Source organism: Nipponia nippon, unplaced genomic scaffold, assembly GCF_047370975.1.
Source record: "Nipponia nippon isolate SJK-2023a ecotype South Korea unplaced genomic scaffold, ASM4737097v1 scaffold_1, whole genome shotgun sequence".
Classification (NCBI taxonomy): Eukaryota; Metazoa; Chordata; class Aves; order Pelecaniformes; family Threskiornithidae; genus Nipponia; species Nipponia nippon.
This window is the reverse complement of record NW_028262290.1, coordinates 46,028,917-46,048,425: the sequence shown is the minus strand read 5'-3', so window position 1 is coordinate 46,048,425 and position 19,509 is coordinate 46,028,917. Positions and strand designations below refer to the sequence as shown.

General features: G+C 41.7%; 2 protein-coding genes across 10 annotated transcripts in view; one reads left to right on the top strand and one right to left on the bottom strand.

Moving 5' to 3' along the window:
* The window catches only part of PRKDC (protein kinase, DNA-activated, catalytic subunit), an 86,470-nt gene extending 80,998 nt beyond the window's left edge, over positions 1 to 5,472 (bottom strand). For 7 of the 8 annotated variants that reach the window (XR_015703845.1, XR_015703848.1, XM_087753662.1 and 4 more), the window contains exons 1-7: positions 5,269 to 5,458; positions 4,557 to 4,633; positions 4,377 to 4,469; positions 3,457 to 3,531; positions 2,395 to 2,503; positions 1,005 to 1,117; positions 236 to 335 (exon numbers count right to left, since the gene is read on the bottom strand). Coding sequence is in view for 6 of the 8 variants with exons in the window: in XM_087753662.1 (XP_087609788.1) it covers positions 236 to 335; positions 1,005 to 1,117; positions 2,395 to 2,503; positions 3,457 to 3,531; positions 4,377 to 4,469; positions 4,557 to 4,633; positions 5,269 to 5,410 (709 nt within the window). In the remaining 2 variants the exon portion in view is untranslated. Of the gene's footprint in view, positions 1 to 235; positions 336 to 1,004; positions 1,118 to 2,394; positions 2,504 to 3,456; positions 3,532 to 4,376; positions 4,470 to 4,556; positions 4,634 to 5,268 lie in introns of all 8 variants that reach the window. The other variant, XM_087753706.1, reaches the window with a different exon arrangement.
* A 542-nt stretch (positions 5,473 to 6,014) lies between these two features.
* Positions 6,015 to 18,394, top strand: MCM4 (minichromosome maintenance complex component 4). 2 transcript variants are annotated; one of them, XM_087735865.1, is made up of 17 exons: positions 6,015 to 6,147; positions 6,283 to 6,383; positions 6,581 to 6,739; positions 7,455 to 7,618; positions 7,708 to 7,806; positions 7,956 to 8,051; positions 8,139 to 8,234; positions 8,676 to 8,814; positions 9,258 to 9,478; positions 9,985 to 10,105; positions 11,910 to 12,169; positions 14,089 to 14,454; positions 14,797 to 14,924; positions 16,250 to 16,457; positions 17,003 to 17,231; positions 17,349 to 17,482; positions 17,824 to 18,394. In XM_087735865.1, exons 2-17 carry the CDS (start codon positions 6,314 to 6,316, stop codon positions 17,914 to 17,916), a joined length of 2,583 nt encoding a protein of 860 aa, XP_087591991.1. In that variant the 5' UTR covers positions 6,015 to 6,147; positions 6,283 to 6,313; the 3' UTR covers positions 17,917 to 18,394. The 2 variants fall into 2 exon arrangements, with proteins under 2 accessions (XP_087591991.1, XP_087592001.1); XM_087735875.1 differs by lacking the exon at positions 6,015 to 6,147 and having other exon boundaries at positions 6,162 to 6,383.
* Positions 18,395 to 19,509: the final 1,115 nt, after the last annotated feature.

The window sequence follows — 19,509 nt, the reverse complement described above, 5'->3', positions numbered from 1 at the left end:
TAGAAAACAGCACTTCAAACATTTACATATGGCAACACACTGATGAAGCCACTTCACACAAAGACAGACTACAAGGACCATGTAGCTGGACAGGCCTTGCTTTTGCATAAACCATCTACGAGTGGGGAAACTTTCATTTTGAGTTCACAGTGAGAAATGGTGCTGCTTGCTGGCTGTATAATGATTAAAATCTATCAAATTGTATAACTGTCTTTCACATAGAAAAAGAACGTACCTTCCTCCACAGATTTGGTGAAGTTGTACATGAGTGCAACCAGTCCCCTCAGACACCCTGCTACAACAGGTAGCTTGGGTCCCCTTGTAGCTGACATCATCTAAAAAAAATGGGAATTGAAAAAAATATTATCCTCAAGCTAAGACAAATTTACACCAAGGCTTCCCAGTTCCTAGAAGCATAAATAAAATAACATATTCCAACTTAATACAGTTATGTCAGCACCCACCTCTATGAACACAAGTCCACAGAAACACCTCCTACTCAGAAGTTTCATATCATTTAGGAGGGAGTTTAACTACAGAAGCATAAGAAATCCTTTGCAAATCATGAAATACGTTTCACCAAGACCAACCATAGCAAACACTAATGTCTTAAAGTGCAGAATATAGGAAAGTAAAGTTCAGCAGAACTGTGTTATTTACCTGAAGTGCAAGGATTTTGCAGCTAGTAGAGACCAAATCAGAAACTACCAGCGCATGGCAATATAACTTTTCTTGGGCGCTACTGCAACGATCATCACGTGCCATCTTCTCTCACAGTAAATTCGTTAATTAGCTATCACTGATGGCCTTGAATTTTTACTTTGAAAGCTTCTCAGAACCAGGGAACACAAATTTTAAGAGTCCTTGAGAAAGCACTTATGATTGTCCAGTTAGATCCCTACAGACTGTACTAATTACAATAGTATTCCAACATACAGTGCTACATACATCAAAGGAAAAAAAACAAAGCAATGCACGAGTCTGAAAAGAAATTCCAATCATACCTGTGTTTTAAGCTCTCCCAAATAAGCTCGGAACAGTTTTTCAGAGTTGTTAATCATGTCACTAGGCTGGACCTCTCCCAAAACCCCCAAAAGCTCATAAATCTTCTCCAATACTAGAAAATAATTTAATATTATTAAATATTCATTACTGAAATCATTACTTTGACATTTCCATTGCAATTCCTATGCAACTTACAACCATGAGAAAAACATCCCTGGTGGTTTAATTTTAATTGGTGATTAGCATGTGGGAAAGACAGCTCTTTATGATGTACATACATACATACACATCTCTACATACTACGATGTGAGATGCATCCTCCTCTTACATTAATAAGTTAAACACATTTACTCTTTTTAAACATGGCTTAGAAAGGCCATATCCACTGAGGAAGCATTTACCACTAATTAAAGTTTGCTGCTGGCCTTGAGCTTATGCTGGGTCTTTCAAGTACTATCAGGGTTAAGGCCAACAGCTAGCAGAAGTTACTAGGCTTGAGTTCAGACTAAAGGGTTCTACACAGGCACAGCAAGTTTTGTGAGGGCTAGACCTGCCAAGTGAAGATTTCAGCTGTAATTAGCCAAGATGATCAAACTAGAGTTCGTATTAGCATGCTTAACACGATAAATAACATAACTAGGCAAGGCAGGAACTGATGACCTCACATTAGGGGTGATCAATGCAGGAACTATCACGCTAAAACTGCATCTCTGAGGACAAAACTGGCCGGGGCTGGAATAAGGTTACAAAGAGCTTTAGCAACCGAGCCGGGGTTTACAGGAACTTTGACAGGGAGAGGCAGCCTCTGCTTTTGACCACAGCACCCACTGGAGGGACCTGGACTACTCTTAAGGCTCAAAGTCATAGGGGTATGTGTGTGTATAGTTATAAAACAGGTCTAAGAATAACTTCAAAGGTTCAGCTACACCAGGTTAGCACAGAACCTGGGGGGGGGGAGGGGGGGAGGGGGGCGGAATCTAAGAGCCTAGCAAAGTTAAGTTGATTAATGACAAGAAAGCTGGAATTACTTTCAGGATTTAGGCATTCAGGGACTGATAATAACAGATTAGACACACAAATACTCTTTTATGTTGGGAATCCTAAACAAGACCAATGCTTAAATTCCGTATGAACTGCCACCAGTAAATGCAATTATATGATTTCTCACGCATGTTAGCTCATATATATATGTCTGCTAAGAAACAGCTAACTGCATGATCATGATCAGAAGACCTGAACAAATTTTAGCTCTAGCTCTAAAACATGACAGCTACCATTTTTAAAGACACTTGCCACGGGAATAACAATTATACATTTCCATGGGGTATAATCCAACAAAAACTGTATGTAAATAAAACAAAGGACATTGACAGAAATACTAAAGCCTACCTGTATCAGAAATTTTAGTTTTTGTGGCAAGTTCCCCATAAAATTTATTAAATATCTCCCCAACTTTCATTTCTTCCATCAGACAGGAACGTCGTAAACTTTGGAGCAACTGAGATTAAAAAAAATGAAAATTTAGGAAAATCATTAATATTACTACCACAATTCTACTTGGTCTAAATAAAAAAAAACCATCGTTCATATGTGTATCTTCAGCTTAAGTATGCTATTCAATGAAAGAGATTTAAGGTGACTGGTCCAGGAAGGAGTACTGGCATGAAATCTACTTTAACAACAAACTACCTTCCTATGTATGTATAAACATAAAATTTATTTTTTTAATGTATATTATACATATTATATATAGATTATCTACATGAAAATTATACATAGTATAATTATACATAATTAAAAAAAACCCACAAGAGCACAGGCTTATCAACTCGGCAGTAGCTTTTATCATACTGTATCACTCTCCCTGCTGCTATAAAGCCAATCCAATTCACAGAAGAACTGTCTCAGAGTAACTCAGAAGGGAGTATTGTTTCTCATAAACAAAATTAAGTAGGTGTAAAAGCATTTGCAAAACAAGGGTCTAATGCATTCCAAGGAAGCACGTTATGAAATTACTGTCTCACACATACTGTGAGTCATCAAACTTCTGAAAAAAAGCCCTTCTCCTCCTCCATACCTTTCGCATACTGTCTACAATATAATATATTAATACATAATATTTTAAGTAAGAATACAACTGAACTGCAAAATTTCTCACTTAAAGAGCCATAATAAAGTGGGAGAGAGAAGATCTGCAACTGCGCCTAAAACAATCGTGTCTTGCTCTAGCAGATGAAGGAATGACATGCTCACATCTAAGCAACCTACTGGAGGAATATCGAAAACCATCTATTGTTAAGACATATCTCTTACTAACATCTAAATATTATACTATCACTATTCTCTTGCTACTGCAGACTACAGATTTTCTGCATGATATAGCACAACTATAGTAATACAACAGATTTTCTACTTTTTCTAGAAACGACAGATTTATAAAGTGCATTTTACCTTAATCAGAAGTTCCAGAGCTGGGATTTTACATTTTGCTGCTCTGTCTTTGGTATAAACACTAATACAAGTTTGCTAGATAGGAAAGAAAATGCAGATTATAATACTCATAAGTAGACAAGGGAATTCAAAGATAACAATGTAGTCATCTACCTCTTTAAAGTATCAGTGCCTAACAAGTTTAAGGTTTTTAAAAAAAGACTAGAACAATAAAAATGTTCAGTCCTGAAAGTGGCTTCACTGAGAACACTGAAGCACTGCCTGACATAATAACACATCCCAGCTCAAGCAAAAAAGCGTGGTTTCTGGAATAAAAAGCACACATAGCAAATTTTCCGCCTCTGTACTATCATGCCTTACAATACGTTGCTACTAATTTGAGATCAGAAAGTGCAGTGGTGCAGTCAAGCATTTCTATGCAAAGCAGTATTATTCAGCAATCCAGACTCAGGGCACCTCATTTTCAGAGGTATTGTAGTTTCCACTAATTTCTGTATATACTGCAGAAGTAACAACTTTGCAGGAAAAAATTTTAAAAATCAGTATTTAAAATTAACCATCACCTATAGAAACATTTAAAATATTACACTTAAACTATGAATTCAGTCTGTACAAATTAAAAGTTATAACTATAATTTTCAATGTCAATAACTTATTTTCAAAATCAACACCTATTATATTCTATAAAGACAAGTTAATAAAATTAAGTCTATAGCTGAAGAAACAATTCCGTATTTCTCTGTTGTATTAATTACACTTTATGTCAATCAAGTTATTTCAGCTCTAACAAGAACCTAGAGATGGGTAAGGCAGACTGGGAGGGGTGAAGGATAGTTACTAATCTGTTACGGTATTACACCCACCAGAATTGTTTCAACCATTTGGCAAAGACAGTTAGGAAATAATTTTCCTTTACTCACCTTAATATTACAGGCATAAGGGTGAACTTTGTCACCAACTTTTTCCATGAAGACACAAAGAAACTTCAACGCTTCTTCCCTGCAATCTCGAAACTGAAAAGTTAAAAAAAAAAAAATTTAGTTCTAACATGCTGTTCATTTAGCACTATCTCAAATTTTCTTTAAAGTTTACGGACTTACCTCCTCGATGCCAAGCGATCTGTGGATAAAGAGGAGTAAGCCATGCTCCTGGGAGAACAGCAGGGACAGGTGCAGCGCTGCGGGGAAGCGAAGGCACCGTCAGGTTTCCTTTCTAGAGCAGGCAGAGCTGGGCACCGCTCACCCCGCCACCTTGGGCGAGTGGCTGCCTTAACGCCTTGGACAGGGCTGACGCTTGTCACCAGAGAAAGGACTTAATGGGGGTGCTTCTGACCTCCCAAGGACTCGGGCCCAGGCCCTGTGCCTCTGACGTCACGCCCTGTGCCTCTGACGTCATGCTAGGGCCTGCCCCTGCTCAGGGCCGGGGAAAAGCTAACCTGAGGGCAGGTCAGGGTTAGGGTTAGGGCAGAGAGGGGCACGCACCAAAGTATTTTTACCAAGGGAAATGGTTATTTGGGGCAAGAGACCGTCCCTCTCCCGAAATCAACCTTTTACATCACGCCAGCAGCCCTGAAGTGTCACAGAGTGAAGCACTCGGGGAGGGAGGGCGGGCAGAGCCGCCCCGCGGGACCCGCGATCCGGTGCCTGTCCCCCCCTAACATCAGCGAGCCCTCCCCAAGCTGAGCAGTTGCTGTTTTAAAGACACCAGCGAGGCAACGGCTGCCCCAGGCCCCAGAGGCCCCAGAGGCCCCCCAGCCTCAGCCCCTACCCCAGCCCCTGCCGCCACCCCCCGTGGCCGGGCCCAAGGGCGCACCCTGCGCGCCGCCCGCCGGGCTGATGAGGCAGGTCTCCCCCAGGCTGCGGAGCAGGCTGTAGCCGTGCAGGCCGGCGCTGGCAGCATCGCCGGTCTGCAGGCAGCGGTGCAGCTGGAGCAGGCACTCCTGGACGCCGGCCATGCTGGCCCAGGCCGGCGGCGCCAGCAGCGGCACCGGCAGCGGCACGGAGCGAGGCGGAAGCGGGCGCGAAGGGCCCGCCCCCGGCCGGGTCCAACACAGCCAGCCGCGGGGGGGACACACACGCGACACGCTGTGGGTATCGGGACTGGTGCACTCCGAGGCAGGAGAAACGCGGGTAGACCTCGGCCGGACCATTCCGAGCAGAGGGGCGCGGCGCGATCGTCTAACGGGCGGTGGCAGTGGAGAGGGTTTGGGGGCATCTTTATGTCTCTCGCCGCGGGATCGGCTCAGTACACGCACATGCAGTGACCGTTAAGCACTGTTTCTGTCCCCCCCCCCCCCCCCCCCCCGCGGAGAATGAGCTGCTCCGACCTCCCCACGCCTCCCGGCCCGACCGCAGGACGAGTTTTGCCGCGAAATTCGGTCAGGTGCGGGCGGTTCCACTCTGGGCGCGGGGGGGGCGATGTGCCCCTGCTGAGGACAGCCTCCGTCCCGTAGCGCAAGAAGCACTCCGCAGCACACTTCTGTCCGTTCTCCAGCAGCTCGAGCCGGGCGCGACCCTCACCTGGGGGCCCGGAGGGTTCACCCCCCTCCTCCTTTCCTTCTCCGTTCCCCACCCCCCCCTTTCTGCATCCGTTGGGCGCTCCCGTTGCGACGGCGCCTACCCATTGGCCAGAAAGCCCGCGAGAGCGCGCGCAGGCGACTGGCTTGGCGCGGAATTTCCTGGGGTCGCAGAGGTGGGTGCGGGCGCCGGCCGCTGCCCCGCTCTTCCCGGCGGCTCCGCGCTCGGCGTGTGCCGGGAGAGGGAAGGGAGCCCGCCGGGCCGGTGGCGGGGCGCTCACAGCCCGCTGTGTTCTCGCATCCCCCCGCAGGTAGGACCGCCGCGGGAGCCGGAGCAGCACCATGTCGTCGCCCGCCTCCACGCCCAGCCGCCGCCGCGGCAAGCGCGGCCGGGGCAGCAACCCCCCGACCCGTGAGTGCTCTGGGGGGGAAGGGGCCGGCCTGGGGCGGGGGGAAGGCGGCCGGGGCTGGAGCCGGGGCCGGAGCCGGGGCCAGCGCTGGCTGCCTGGCGGGCTCTCGCCCCGCTCTCCCGGCCGCCGCGCCTGCACCTCGCTCCGCCTCGTGTGGCGGCACGACGATTTAAACGCCGGCTCCGGTTGTGTCTTGCAGCACAAGACGCTCGGTCTCCTCCTTCGCAGAAGCGTCGGACGGACGACTCCACCTCCACCGGCGACCTGCAGCCCATGCCCACCTCCCCGCCCGCCGAGGCGCAGAGCCCCGCCGCCCCCGACGCCCTCTTCTCCAGCCCCCCGCAGTTCCGCCACTCCGGTACGCTGGGGGCGGGCGGCCGCGCCGCCCTGCGCCGCCCCGGGGGGCCGCCCGGCGAACGGGTCCGGCTGGAAAACGCGCTAGGAAGGAAGGGGGTTGGCCTCAAGTTTCTCCTTTGAGTTTAGCGTGGCGAACGGCAGAGGAACGTAGTCGGTGTCGGGGTGCGGATCTGCTGTTGCAGCTTCAGATTGTCGTGGGAGCACGTATCGGGGATCATGCCGCCTTCTTTTATTTCTTTCCAGAAAGAATAAAATAATAGAATCCTTAATGCGGGGGGAATTAGCTTGACTGCCGTAAAAAGCCTTTCTTGCTTTTACAAATTGGATTGTTCTTCATTGCAGTAGCTGGTAATTGTTGTGTCACGTGTTTTACAGCCCGAAAAATACTGAAAAATGTGTTTGACCTACAGTGCTACATTTTGAGTCTTCATGCTTGAACACCAATGTAGTTTTAAAATGCACTACCGCTTTAAAGTTTTCTAGCGAAGCTTTAGTAGAACTTGGGATCTTTGAGAAGAGATGTTAGTGCAAAGAAAAGCTCTAGGTAGACTTGCAACATCTTTATTGTTTCTGTTTTAACAAAACAGTGGACTTGGTTGATGCTGCTCATGACAGTAGAGTTAAAAGAATGATGAGACAAATGCAGAAGGCTGAATTTTACTCTGCTCTGAATGTAGGATGTCTTGATAATCATAATACAACACTTTTTTTTACAGCTATTCCTCTTGACTTCGATATCAGTTCCCCTCTGACTTACGGCACGCCCAGCTCCAGGGTAGAGGGTACTCCGCGGAGCGGTGTACGAGGAACTCCGGTTAGGCAGAGGCCGGATCTCGGGTCTGTCCGTAAGGCCAGACAAGTTGATTTACATTCGGATGGGGTAGGTGGATGTCTCGGATTTTGTACCCGACAACTTCTTTTTAAACAACTATACGCGTATTTGCGTATGCTTCATTTGTTTCCACGCAGCTGGCTGAGGATGTAGTAGCAACCGAGCAATCTCTTGGACAAAAGCTTGTGATTTGGGGAACAGATGTTAACGTAGCCTCGTGCAAAGAAAAATTCCAGGTAGATTAACAACTTCTTTTTTCCTTTTTTAAATGAAAAGCTAGTTTGATTTAAACAAACATTAATTGCATCTAATACAAAGTAGGTGTTTGTACTTCTAATTTCTGTTCGTCCTTCCCTTCTGTCATCCTGTTACCTCTGACATTCAGAGATTTCTTCAGCGTTTCATTGATCCGCTCGCTAAAGAGGATGAAGACATTGGCTTGGATCTTAACGAGCCACGCTATATGCAACGACTTGAAGAGGTACTTGTAACACAGCGAAATCTAACTTTTCTTTTTTTAGTCTTGCATGCCATTGAGCTAAAGATTTCTTTTTGAAATATCTTGCAGATTAATGTGGTTGGGGAACCATTCCTGAATGTAAATTGTGACCACCTGAGGTCATTTGATGAAAATCTTTACAGGCAACTGATCTGCTATCCTCAGGTGAAGTAGCGCACGTGTTTTCTGGCTTTCAAGTGGCCCTTTTGTATTTCTGGCTTTTAATATGTTTGTTTAAATGCAATGTGTACTTTATGTTCAGTGTAATCTCTGGCTTCTTTATTTTACTTAATATAAAATATCTTGTTTCATAGTAGTTAAAACCTGATGGTAGATACTACCGTGGGTACCACATACAGGCAAAATTAGCTGGCAAACTGCAATGTCTGGAGTCTTGTACTTTTTTTTTTTTGCCTTTGCAATACTCAAATGAATAAACTTCATCTAAACAGTAAGATTCCTGTTATGTAGGAAAATGCTCAGCTGGGATAACTTTTAATCATTGCTGGCTGATCAGCACCACATAAAATGCTTTATGCAAAAATATGTCGTTCTATGATTTTTTTTTTTTTTTTCTTTTTAACTGTTTCTAACAATTTTATACAGGAGGTTATCCCAACATTTGACATGGCTGCCAATGAGATCTTTTTTGATCGTTACCCTGACTCAATATTGGAACATCAGATTCAAGTAAGGCCATATAATGCACTGAAGACTAGGAATATGAGAAGCCTCAACCCTGAAGGTAAACTTTTGATTACCATGTTAGAAAAAGAATCTTAAGGATTTAGATAAACTTACTGAATGTTAACATAGAATTACATGAAGACCATATAAAACTGTACTGTGGTCCATCCAGACCAATGTCTTGTTTATGTAAGTCTCTCAGAAGCAAATGCTTTAGAGCCCAAATGCAGAATAATCTACTCATAAAGGAAATCTTGCCTGGCATCAGCTACTCATGTTCTTAGTTCTGCAAGTGTGAAAGATTCTTTCTTTTGTATAAATACTTCTGTAAATTAGAATATTTGTACTATACATTTATGATTATTTTTGCTTTGTCTTAGACTAAATACTAGTACCTAATGACATGTCTGCCTCCCACCTGAAAACTAACATAACGTGAAATTTGAAGGTTATTTTAAATTTTAAGAGTATGAAGTGATGACACAAGTCTCTGTTTTGTAGATATTGATCAACTGATCACTATCAGTGGTATGGTCATCAGAAGCTCCCAGTTAATTCCTGAGATGCAAGAAGCGTTCTTTAAATGCCAGGTTTGCTCTTTCACCACCAGAGTAGAAATTGATCGTGGCAGGATTGCTGAACCATCAGTATGCAAGAACTGTAACACAACGCACAGTATGGCACTGATTCACAATCGATCCATGTTCTCTGACAAACAGATGGTACGTTGCATTTAGGTGGTGGCTAAAATGAAACAGTTCCTAGTTTTTGCTCCCCCAGCCTCCTAATATCAATAGCATTAATGTACGTATCTTGAGACTGAACGTTTTGAAAAGGGAAACGTGTTTTGGACCACAAAAATGGGTGGAACAACTTAGCAAAAGGGTACTTTGGAGAAGAAAAGCATTAAAAGGATGAAATGAAGTATGCACGCATCTTGATGTTTCCATATGGAAGCCCCTTTATATATAGTATGTCCACTTCTGTCTGGACTAGATGAGCCTTGTCTGTAACAGCATTTCAGTCGTACCAGTAGCAACCAGCAGAATTCTCATTTTCATCATATCTTTTTATTAGTAATCAGTTTTGCTGTTTGGGTGGGGGTATTTTGTTCTTGAGCAACATTCCCAATTCAAACTGTTGTTGAATACTGCCAATACAAGATCTCTTGAATGTTCTGTGGAAAAGCTTTGGTTTTTTGAAACTAAAACCTCAGTGTTTTTGCTAGATCAAACTGCAGGAGTCTCCTGAAGATATGCCAGCTGGACAGACCCCTCATACAGTTGTGCTGTTTGCTCACAATGACCTTGTTGATAAAGTTCAGCCAGGTGATAGAGTTAATGTCACAGGTAAGATTGGTTTGAGTATTTACATCCTCCTTTTTCACTGATCTTAACTGTCTATAAAGGGACCTGATGGGATGCACCTGCAAGTGCTGAGGGGGCTGGCACTGTCTTTGCAAGGGCACTCAGTTATCTTTGAAAAGTCGTGGTGACTGGTTAAGATATGGGAAGAAAGCCAATGTCACTCCTGGGGCGAGGAGACCTGGGGAACTACAGGTCAGTCAACCTCATCTTGGCCCCAGGAAGGTGACACAGCAAATAATCCTGGAAACCATTTCTGACTGTATGAAGGACAAGAAGGTGATTGGGCGTTGTCAGCATGGATTTACAGTGGTTAACAACCTTCTACAATGGGATGACCAGAGCAGTGGATGTTGCTTATCTTGACTTTAGCAAGGCTTTCATCGCTGTCTCCCACAACATCCTCATACGCAAACTGATGGTGTATGGGTTAGCTAAGTGGACAGTGAGATGGATTTAAAACTGGCAGAACTGCTGGGCTCAAAGCATTGTGACGCACAAAGTCCAGCCAGAGGCTGATCACCACGGGTGTACCCCAAGGGTCAATGCTGGGGCCAAACACTGTTGGAGATCTTCACTGATGACCTGGGTGATGTCAAGTGCGTCCTTGTCAAAGTTGGAGACAAAAGTGAAACTGGAAGGAAGCAGTGCTTGATAGACCAGATGATTGTGTTGCCATTCAGCCAACAGCCTCCTGGGCTGCATTAGGAGGAGTGTTGCCAGCAGGTCAAGGGAGGTGATTCTTTCCCCTCTATTCAGCACTGGTGAGGCCACACTGGAGTACTGGGTCCAGTTCTGGGCTCCCCAGTACAAGGGAGACATGAACGTACTGGATTGAATTCAGCAAAGGGCCATGATGATAACTGGATACTCTGTTATATATAGAAAGGCTGAGAAAGCTGGGACTGCTCAGCCTGGAGAAGAGAATGTTCAGGAGGATTTTACCAGTGTGTTTATAAATACCTGATCTGGGGGGTGGGGTAGCGTTAAGAAGACAGAGCCACACTCTTCAGTGGTACCCAGTGACAGGACCTGAGGCAGTGGGCACAAGCTGAAATGAAGGAAATTCCAGTTAAACATAGGAAAACTTCAGTTGTTTGCTGAGTGGTCAAGCTCTGGCACAGGTTGCCTGGAGAGGCTGTGTGGCTCCATCCTTGGAGATACTCAAAACCTGACTGGGCGTGGCCTTTAGCAACTTGTTCCAGTTGACTCCAGTTTTGACCCCATGGTTGGATGAGACAATCTCCAGAGGTCCCTTCTGACCTTGACGATTCAGTCATTCTGAGGAGGTAGGTGAGGAAGAAGCTGTATCTTAAATAGTGTCTGCTGTCAGGAGAGTGGTAACAGAGTAAGTCTCGTGATAACTGCAATGACATTTTATAAACCACTTTGCTTTAAAACAACTGCTGTACCTGCTAGGTGTTAGAGATGCACTAGAAATCTATTATTAAACTTGGCACTTATAAAAGGGGGAAATGCTGACTTCAGACATCAGAGCAGGACTTTCAAAAGCATCAAGCTGTAACTTTTTTCAAAAATCCTTAAGCATTTTCCTTATTGAGAACACTTGTGATAGAAATGTTAAATGTGAATGTACCTGCAAAAATAGGGTCTAGATGACTTAAATAGGTTCCACTGACTTCTACATGACTTACTGGTACTGGGAAATAAACTGACTAAAGTATTCAGGCTGTTTTGAAAAGCTTTTCAAAGGAAAATGTAAAATTTTCAGGTTTTGGAATTATCACGTTTCTTCCTATCTAATGCTGTGATTAAAAATTGTATTTAGGTATCTACAGAGCAGTCCCAATTCGAGTTAATCCAAGGGTCAGCAATGTAAAATCCGTCTATAAGACCCACATTGATGTCATACACTATCGCAAGACAGATGCAAAACGCCTGCATGGTGTTGATGAGGAAACGGAGCAAAAAATATTTACAGAGGAACGTGTGGAAATGCTAAAAGAGCTTTCTAAGAAACCAGACATATATGAGAGACTTTCTTCAGCATTGGCCCCAAGTATCTATGAGCATGAAGATATCAAAAAGGTGAATCAAATTCTATATTTCTCTTGTAAGAAATGTATTTATATGCAAGTGAACTTGTAATTATTGTTTGCTATAAAAATGACTCGAGGCTTCAAAATTAAAAAAAACTGTATCTTGAGCAGTCTTAAAACTCCACAGTCTTGTCAGTATGGAGTTGGTTATAAGTGTATCATCATTCTTTTCATGGTATTAAGGAGTGTTAATTAAAGGGAAGACACTGAAAAGGTGGGAAAGCAGCAGAAATGGGAAAACTTAATTGCAGTATGCATCTTGGACATTTCTTGTAAGTTCAGATTACTGGTGATCAAAGAAAAATAAGTAGCTGTAACATAGCGATTGCTGAAAAGAGGCATCTGCAAGAGAACAGTAGCTTTAAAATTACAGGTAGTTGACTTTGACTTAAAGGATGCTAAAACAATTACTTAGATGTATCCAAGAAGGGACTGTTCCAATAAGATGTTCAACTGAGGTACTACAACTTTATCATTGCAAAAAATATAGTCAGTAGTGGGTCTCAAGGTAATGTCAGACACCAAACAATCCTCTTCAAGTATATTCCTTTGGTTTTTCGCTATAGATTTATACATTATCATAGTTCACAGGTTTCTGAAATGGCTAGAAGCTGAATTTAAAACCATGCAATGATTTCCTGCTGAAATAGTAATACAATAACGACAATTACATTTGTCGTTACCTCCTTGCCACACTAATAAGGCATATCAGGTGTAGTGGGTGGAGCTGAGGAAAGATAGGGACCCTTCATCAAGGGAGATCTTCAGGTTCTGACCAAAATCCCTTTATAACAACATACAAAATTTCTATCTTTAATACTTGAAAGTGCTTGAAACCCACATGTATTGGAGCACCAATGCTTGGGGACCTTGAGGAAAATGGGGCGGCAGGTCATGCTTCTTGTAGGTACTGAAGAGGTTTTACTGACCTCTGCAAGTTGTTCTCAGTGAACGAGAACAGAACTAACACAAATAGCTCATTCCCTGCCTCTGCAAGAGGTTTCTGTGCTCTAAGAAACTGTGCAGAGGCTTTACATGAAGCAGTGTGCAGTTTTCCTTGCTGTTTCCAGCTGTCGCTGTTACTATTTACCATATATATACTGCTAGGGGAAAAAAAATAAAAAGAATACTGGGAAATGGTGAATTTTTAAACTAGTAAATTTGAAAAGGAAAAAAAAATACTTCCTGATAATTCTAGCTAACTGATAAAATTACAAGCACATGTTTATACTAATAATTCCAGTACCTTCAAAATACTGGAAGTTAGTTACTTTTATTTCTTTACTGACACTGCAAGCATACGCTTTTTTAGGATGTATAAAGGTGGAAGCGTTGGTAAATTCCAATGAAATAAAGACCTTAAACGCTTTTAATCTTTATGGGCAAGTAAAGAACTTTTTATTGAAGTAGTGTTGCAACACAGTAAAGCAGTTTTCCTGAAAAGAAAATGATACTTGATTAGTCTTGACTAAAAAGCTGATAAAAATGGCACTTTTTTTAATGATATGAAAGAGGTAATAGTACTTTGGTCCTAGATTAAACATAACCTTGAGGAAAACAATAGTCTATTCTGTCTTTCCTGTTGTCAGCAGAACTTATTATCAAAATTTTAATTATGTAAGTTTTGGAACATATTTGGAACAAATCTAATTTGAAACTTTGATTTTAAGCTGCGTTTGTAGGACCTAGCAGTTTACTTATATGTTTGTAATTAACTGGAATTGAGGATATCTGTAAAGAATGAACCCTTTTAAAGACTTCTAAAAACACTTTCAAGTGTTTTCTTCCATGTCTGAGTTAATTTTAGCAGTGTTTCAGTCTATTAGATGTTTCAGTTCAACAGTTGGATTTGCTCTTTTTACTATACAAGAGGTGATGTTTTGATTTTTAAAGAGAATATTTTTGTAGGGTATTCTGCTTCAGCTTTTTGGGGGATCAAGAAAGGATTTTACTCACACAGGAAGAGGCAATTTCCGTGCCGAGATCAACATTCTTCTCTGCGGTGATCCTGGTACTAGTAAATCACAGCTGCTTCAGTATGTGTATAACCTTGTTCCTCGAGGCCAGTATACGTCTGGCAAAGGCTCAAGTGCAGTTGGTCTTACTGCGTATGTGATGAAGGATCCAGAAACACGGCAACTGGTTCTTCAGACAGGTGCTCTAGTACTTAGTGACAATGGCATTTGCTGCATCGATGAGTTTGATAAAATGAATGAAAGCACAAGATCAGTACTGCATGAAGTAATGGAACAACAGACTCTCTCTATTGCAAAGGTAAGTCTCTGTTTAATTCTAGGTTCTCTGCACTAAGCATGGTATATGCTAGGCAGCTGAAACCAAAAAGATACCAGAAGAACAAAGGATTACACTTTTCTGTTGTCAGTGGATCAATCCTAGATTATGTAACAACTCATTTACAAAAGAATACGTCTTTCGTAGCAAGCCGTGGTATTTCTGGATGTCTTTGTTCTTGCTTTGCTCTAAGAGGTTCTTGCAATGCTGTTTTTTTACTACAGAACCCATTTAATAACATCAGTGGTCTCATGAAGTTAGGGGGGGAAGTTTTGGTGGCACATTAGTTGCAGCTGGTTTCAGAAATGTTTTTCATTTTGACAGGCTGGAATTATTTGCCAACTGAATGCTCGTACGTCTATCCTAGCAGCAGCTAACCCTATAGAATCACAGTGGAATCCGAGAAAGACTACTATTGAAAATATCCAGCTTCCTCATACACTGTTGTCAAGGTATTCAACTCCCACTTGCATGCCTCATTTTTATGAGATGTTATACTTCCTCTTGTGAAAATGATTAAATATAGTAGAACAGAACAACTATGTTCTTTGTAGTGTAGTGCAAAACTTTTTTGTAGCATTTATTTTAAACGCTGTTCTTAAAACTTCTATGTGAGCAGAGACCTGCCTTCTAGTATTTACATATTGACCTTGAACAGAAGATCTGATGAGAGATCTGTAGGATCTTTTCATTTACTTCTATATTGCTTTTTTTCTGGTTTTTCACGATCATCTCCTAGAAAAGAGTTATTCTGAAACATATAGCGTTGATAACTTCAACGAAAACTTAGGATGTTTTTCTTAGCTCCTTAAAACTTTGAAAGTGAAAACTGATGATGAGGGAGCTCGCAGCAGAGGTGGTAGAATCTGAAGATCTGTGCCTGCTTCATGTTCTTCTGTAAAATTCAGCCAGGGAGGTGGCAGTGCTAGCCTTCTGGACGATAGCTGTTAGAGCGACATTTAGCATCTGCTGACCTAGAATTAAACTGTCTATGTGGTGCAGTTGCATCTTGTGAGGAATTCCCACACTAGCTGGAAATTTGAAGTACACTGGTATACTGGATGTTCTGAGGACGCCTACAGCTTAGATTTCAATTAAGAGCTGCTTAATTTAGCCATTTAGTGACAAATGGTACCTTAGTGGGGGTGTACTGAATGAAACTAAGTTTAAGTAGCATCTCAATTCCATCATTTATTGGATTTAAGCTTATGAAAATACACGATGGGCTAGCTAAACATGTCTGCCTATAGTTGAGCATAATTTAATGTGGTGTTTGTAAAAATTACAAAACGCTTTTTCAGGACTAAACCGCAAGTGCTTTTTTATTTATACATATATTTATTTACTTATGGTCTTCATATGCATAAAATAACTATATAGGTATGTGCCTTTCAGGGCAGTTTCTTTAGCAGCAAGTTTGTTCTGTGTATTTGGTATGTGTCTGGATTTTTTTTCTGTGGTTTCTGGTTGGTGGGGTTTTTGGTTTCTTTTTTTTTTTTTTTTAAGATAAACTGTTGGCCTTGAACATGGCATGTGAATTTTGCAGAATGTATCTTACTTTCAAAGTTTCAAGTCCAGAGGATGAAAGCAAATCCACTTTTCTGTACTTTTGGAATTCTAGAAAAATTATCTTTTCAGTTTAATAGAGCAACTCCTACTTAGAGTAGGAAGTAATAGTCAAATAACTCCTACCTCTACTTGTTAGGTCAAAAACCCTAAAACTACTTTAAATGGCAGGAAATTATACAAACTAATACTGCGTTCTTATCCTGTTCAGATTTGACTTGATCTTTTTAATGTTGGATCCACGTGATGAAGCTTATGACAGACGTCTTGCTCGCCATTTGGTTTCACTGTACTACCAAAGTGAAGAAAAGATGGAGGAGGAATACATGGACATGGCAGTACTGAGGGATTACATTGCATATGCTCGTAGTTATGTAAATCCTAGGTTAAGCGAAGAAGCAAGCCAAGCCCTTATTGAGGTAAAGGAGTTGCTGTTTATAATGTTCAGAGTCCTTACTGACTTGTCAAACATGGCAAAATCCCCTTGTATGTATGCTTCCTATTTATATATAACTTTTTCTACAAGACTCTTCAAACATCTCTAGAAATCACCAGCATTTATAAAGGAAAGAGGGCTCAGTATAAAAGTCATTCTGTGCTCTGATCGTTAGCTTTCAGATGTGTTGGTTTTGGTTCTATTACATTAATAAAAGCATAAAATTCTACTGAAATTAAATGTGTCAGTACAGACACAAGCCCTATTATGTAAGACTAGCCCTCAGTTTTTAAAGTGATCCAGAACTTGACTCGTTATCATGGCTTAATTGCTTCATGAAGGAAATGTGTATATGTGGTGTGGTTATCCTTCATTGCAGAGGAATTGTGAAGGTCTATGAGCAGAAACAGTGTTTGGAACAGATTGCCAGAATTGCTCATATTCTGAAATCAGAGGTGGGGGGTGAAGGGGACTCTAGAAGTAATAGAAATAACAGGATTTACTGAAATACTTAATGACTCTCTTCAGGCGTATGTGGACATGAGGAAGATTGGTAGTGGCAGGGGAATGGTTTCTGCGTATCCTCGACAACTTGAGTCTCTGATCCGACTGGCAGAAGCGCATGCTAAAGTACGCTTTTCTGAGAAAGTTGAAACAACTGATGTAGAAGAAGCAAAACGTCTCCATCGGGAAGCACTGAAACAGTCTGCTACTGATCCAAGGACTGGAATTGTGGACATATCCATTCTCACTACAGGTTTGTGTTTTCATAGTGATAAAGCTGGGATGCTATTGGGCTTTTGTAATTTTTAAATGTAACCTAACCTGTCTTCCTTAGTTTATTTCTAAAAGGTGTTTTCTTTCTTTTTGTAAGGAATGAGCACAACAGCTCGTAAGCGGAAAGAGGAGTTGGCTCAAGCCTTAAGGAAGCTTATCCAGTCAAAGGGTAAAACACCAGCTTTGAAATACCAACAGCTTTTTGATGATCTCCGAGCACAGTCTGATACAGTAAGTTTCCTGCTTTGTTTTTACCTTTTTCATTGATTTTAAAAGCGTGGTGTTTTTCCAAATCAACATTATCTTGTTCTCAAATCACGTTATGGAGGGAGACACTAACTTTTCAGCTGATAAGAGCAGAAAGCTGAGCTGAATCTTTGCTGTATCTTAGTTTGTTCTGGCTTCTGAAATAGCAAACTCGGCTTCAGGGTTCCAGGCCAGATTTCAAATTGTGAAAATAACATAAAGCTTAAAAAAACTGCTACAAAAATTGATAGGAAGTAAGGCATTTTTACAGTCTTATTAACCCCCTCCCCTGCCTGTCTTTACTTGATTTACTTTTTTTCTTTAAGGCTGTCACTAAGGAAATGTTTGAAGAAGCGCTTCGTGCCTTGGCTGATGAGGACTTCTTGACTGTGACTGGAAAGACCGTTAGACTGCTCTAAGTTAGCCTTTCCTTGCAAGCCAGCTGTCACGGCTTCACTTCGCCTTACTTAAGACAGTGTCAGTCTAAAAGATCTTCAAGATTTGGGACTATCATTTGCTATGACAAGCACAGCCTTTCCTTGCAAGCCCAACTGTCGTGGCTTTACCTCGCCTTACCTGCTACATTGCCAGTCTGCAAGATTTTCAAGATTTGGGACTACCGTTTGCTATGACAAGTGTAGCGATGATTAAGTGGCACTTCTGTCAGCACGAGAGATTACAAAGGACCTAAAACATCCGTAGCTGAATAATGTTATTTACATTTTAGCTAAATGTAATTACTAATATGTCAAGTGCCACATATTTTTATGAGGTGTTGTAGAACATGCTAATGATGTTGTATTTCAAATTGAATTGTAAAAATTCATCTTAAATGACTTTTTAGTAAATGCAATTTGACTATTAGTACTGCTGTAATCTGAAATAAAGTTATTGGACTTAGAAGGGCTCTCTAGCATTCATTTCAAGTGAAAATGAGCATATCCTGTGCTGAGCACTTTTCAATCTCGAGTTCTGCAATGTTAATGAAGCTATCTGTGAGAGCACGAAGGAGCTTTGTGCCTTTTTCTTTTTTTTAACTTGAGTGTACTTTGGTAGCATCCTTAATGTAAAAAAGGCAGGTCCATTCTACTTGAAACCAAATTTTCTTACTACACATTTAAGCATGACTGGATAAATTAAGTTACCCACCTTCAGTGTAATCTCATGTAATCAAAGTCCAGTAGTGCATGACTGGATAATCTTCCCTCATTGTAGGCAGGGCAGATGCTCTCAGCCACCGAGTGTCAATAGCTGCTATAGTTTTCACAGCTGAGCTAGCAGAAGAGTCCCCTAATTCACTTCAGTGCAGGCAGCACCAGGCTGATCGCAACTGCACACTTAGCCCTTTTAAGCTGAAATAAGTACTCCTGCTGTTTATGTGTAAAACAGATTTCAGTTCCCTTTCAATTTAAAATGACTCTTAATTCACCATCTTCTAGTTTTCTGGGGGTTTGTTGTTTTTTTTTTAAATAAAATGCTTATTAAGAAGTCCTGTATTTAGTGTGTACAGGGTTACTTGCAGAATAATCCCACTAGGTGGCTCTTAAAGCCTGTATGTAGTAGTTGATGGAGGCGATTTGTTTTCAGTCTGTAGTAGCTTTTTGTTTTTTTAACTAAGAAGGGCTGCAAATGCCACTGATACAGAATGGAAATACTTGTAAACAGTCTTTTGACTAAAAAAAAGTTATTAAAAAATCTTAACTATCCATATGCTAATTTAAAATGTACATAAAGCAAAATGAAAATTAAAGTATTTTACTTAGACTGAGAATATTTTCCTTACTCTATGCAACAGTCTCAAACTGTGTATCATAATTTACTGCTGTATTTACCCTATGCTGTTAGTAGTTATAATTAAATGACTTGAGTTTTTTTAAATGAGCTTAAAGACTAGAATATGCAACCAGGGGAAAGCACTCCTGCCAGAAACTTGATATTCTTAACATCGGAAATGACATAGAAGAAAGGCATTAAAGTCTTCTATACATTCTACAAAAGGCATAAAAAAAAGT

Coding starts and splice junctions, on each gene's coding strand:
- MCM4 (XM_087735865.1), top strand. CDS start 6,314: ATGTCGTCGCCCGCCTCCACGCCCAGCCGCCGCCGCGGCAAGCGCGGC. Junction 16,458..17,002: donor CAAGCCAAGCCCTTATTGAG/GTAAAGGAGTTG, acceptor GACTCTCTTCAG/GCGTATGTGGACATGAGGAA. Junction 17,483..17,823: donor TCCGAGCACAGTCTGATACA/GTAAGTTTCCTG, acceptor TTTTTCTTTAAG/GCTGTCACTAAGGAAATGTT.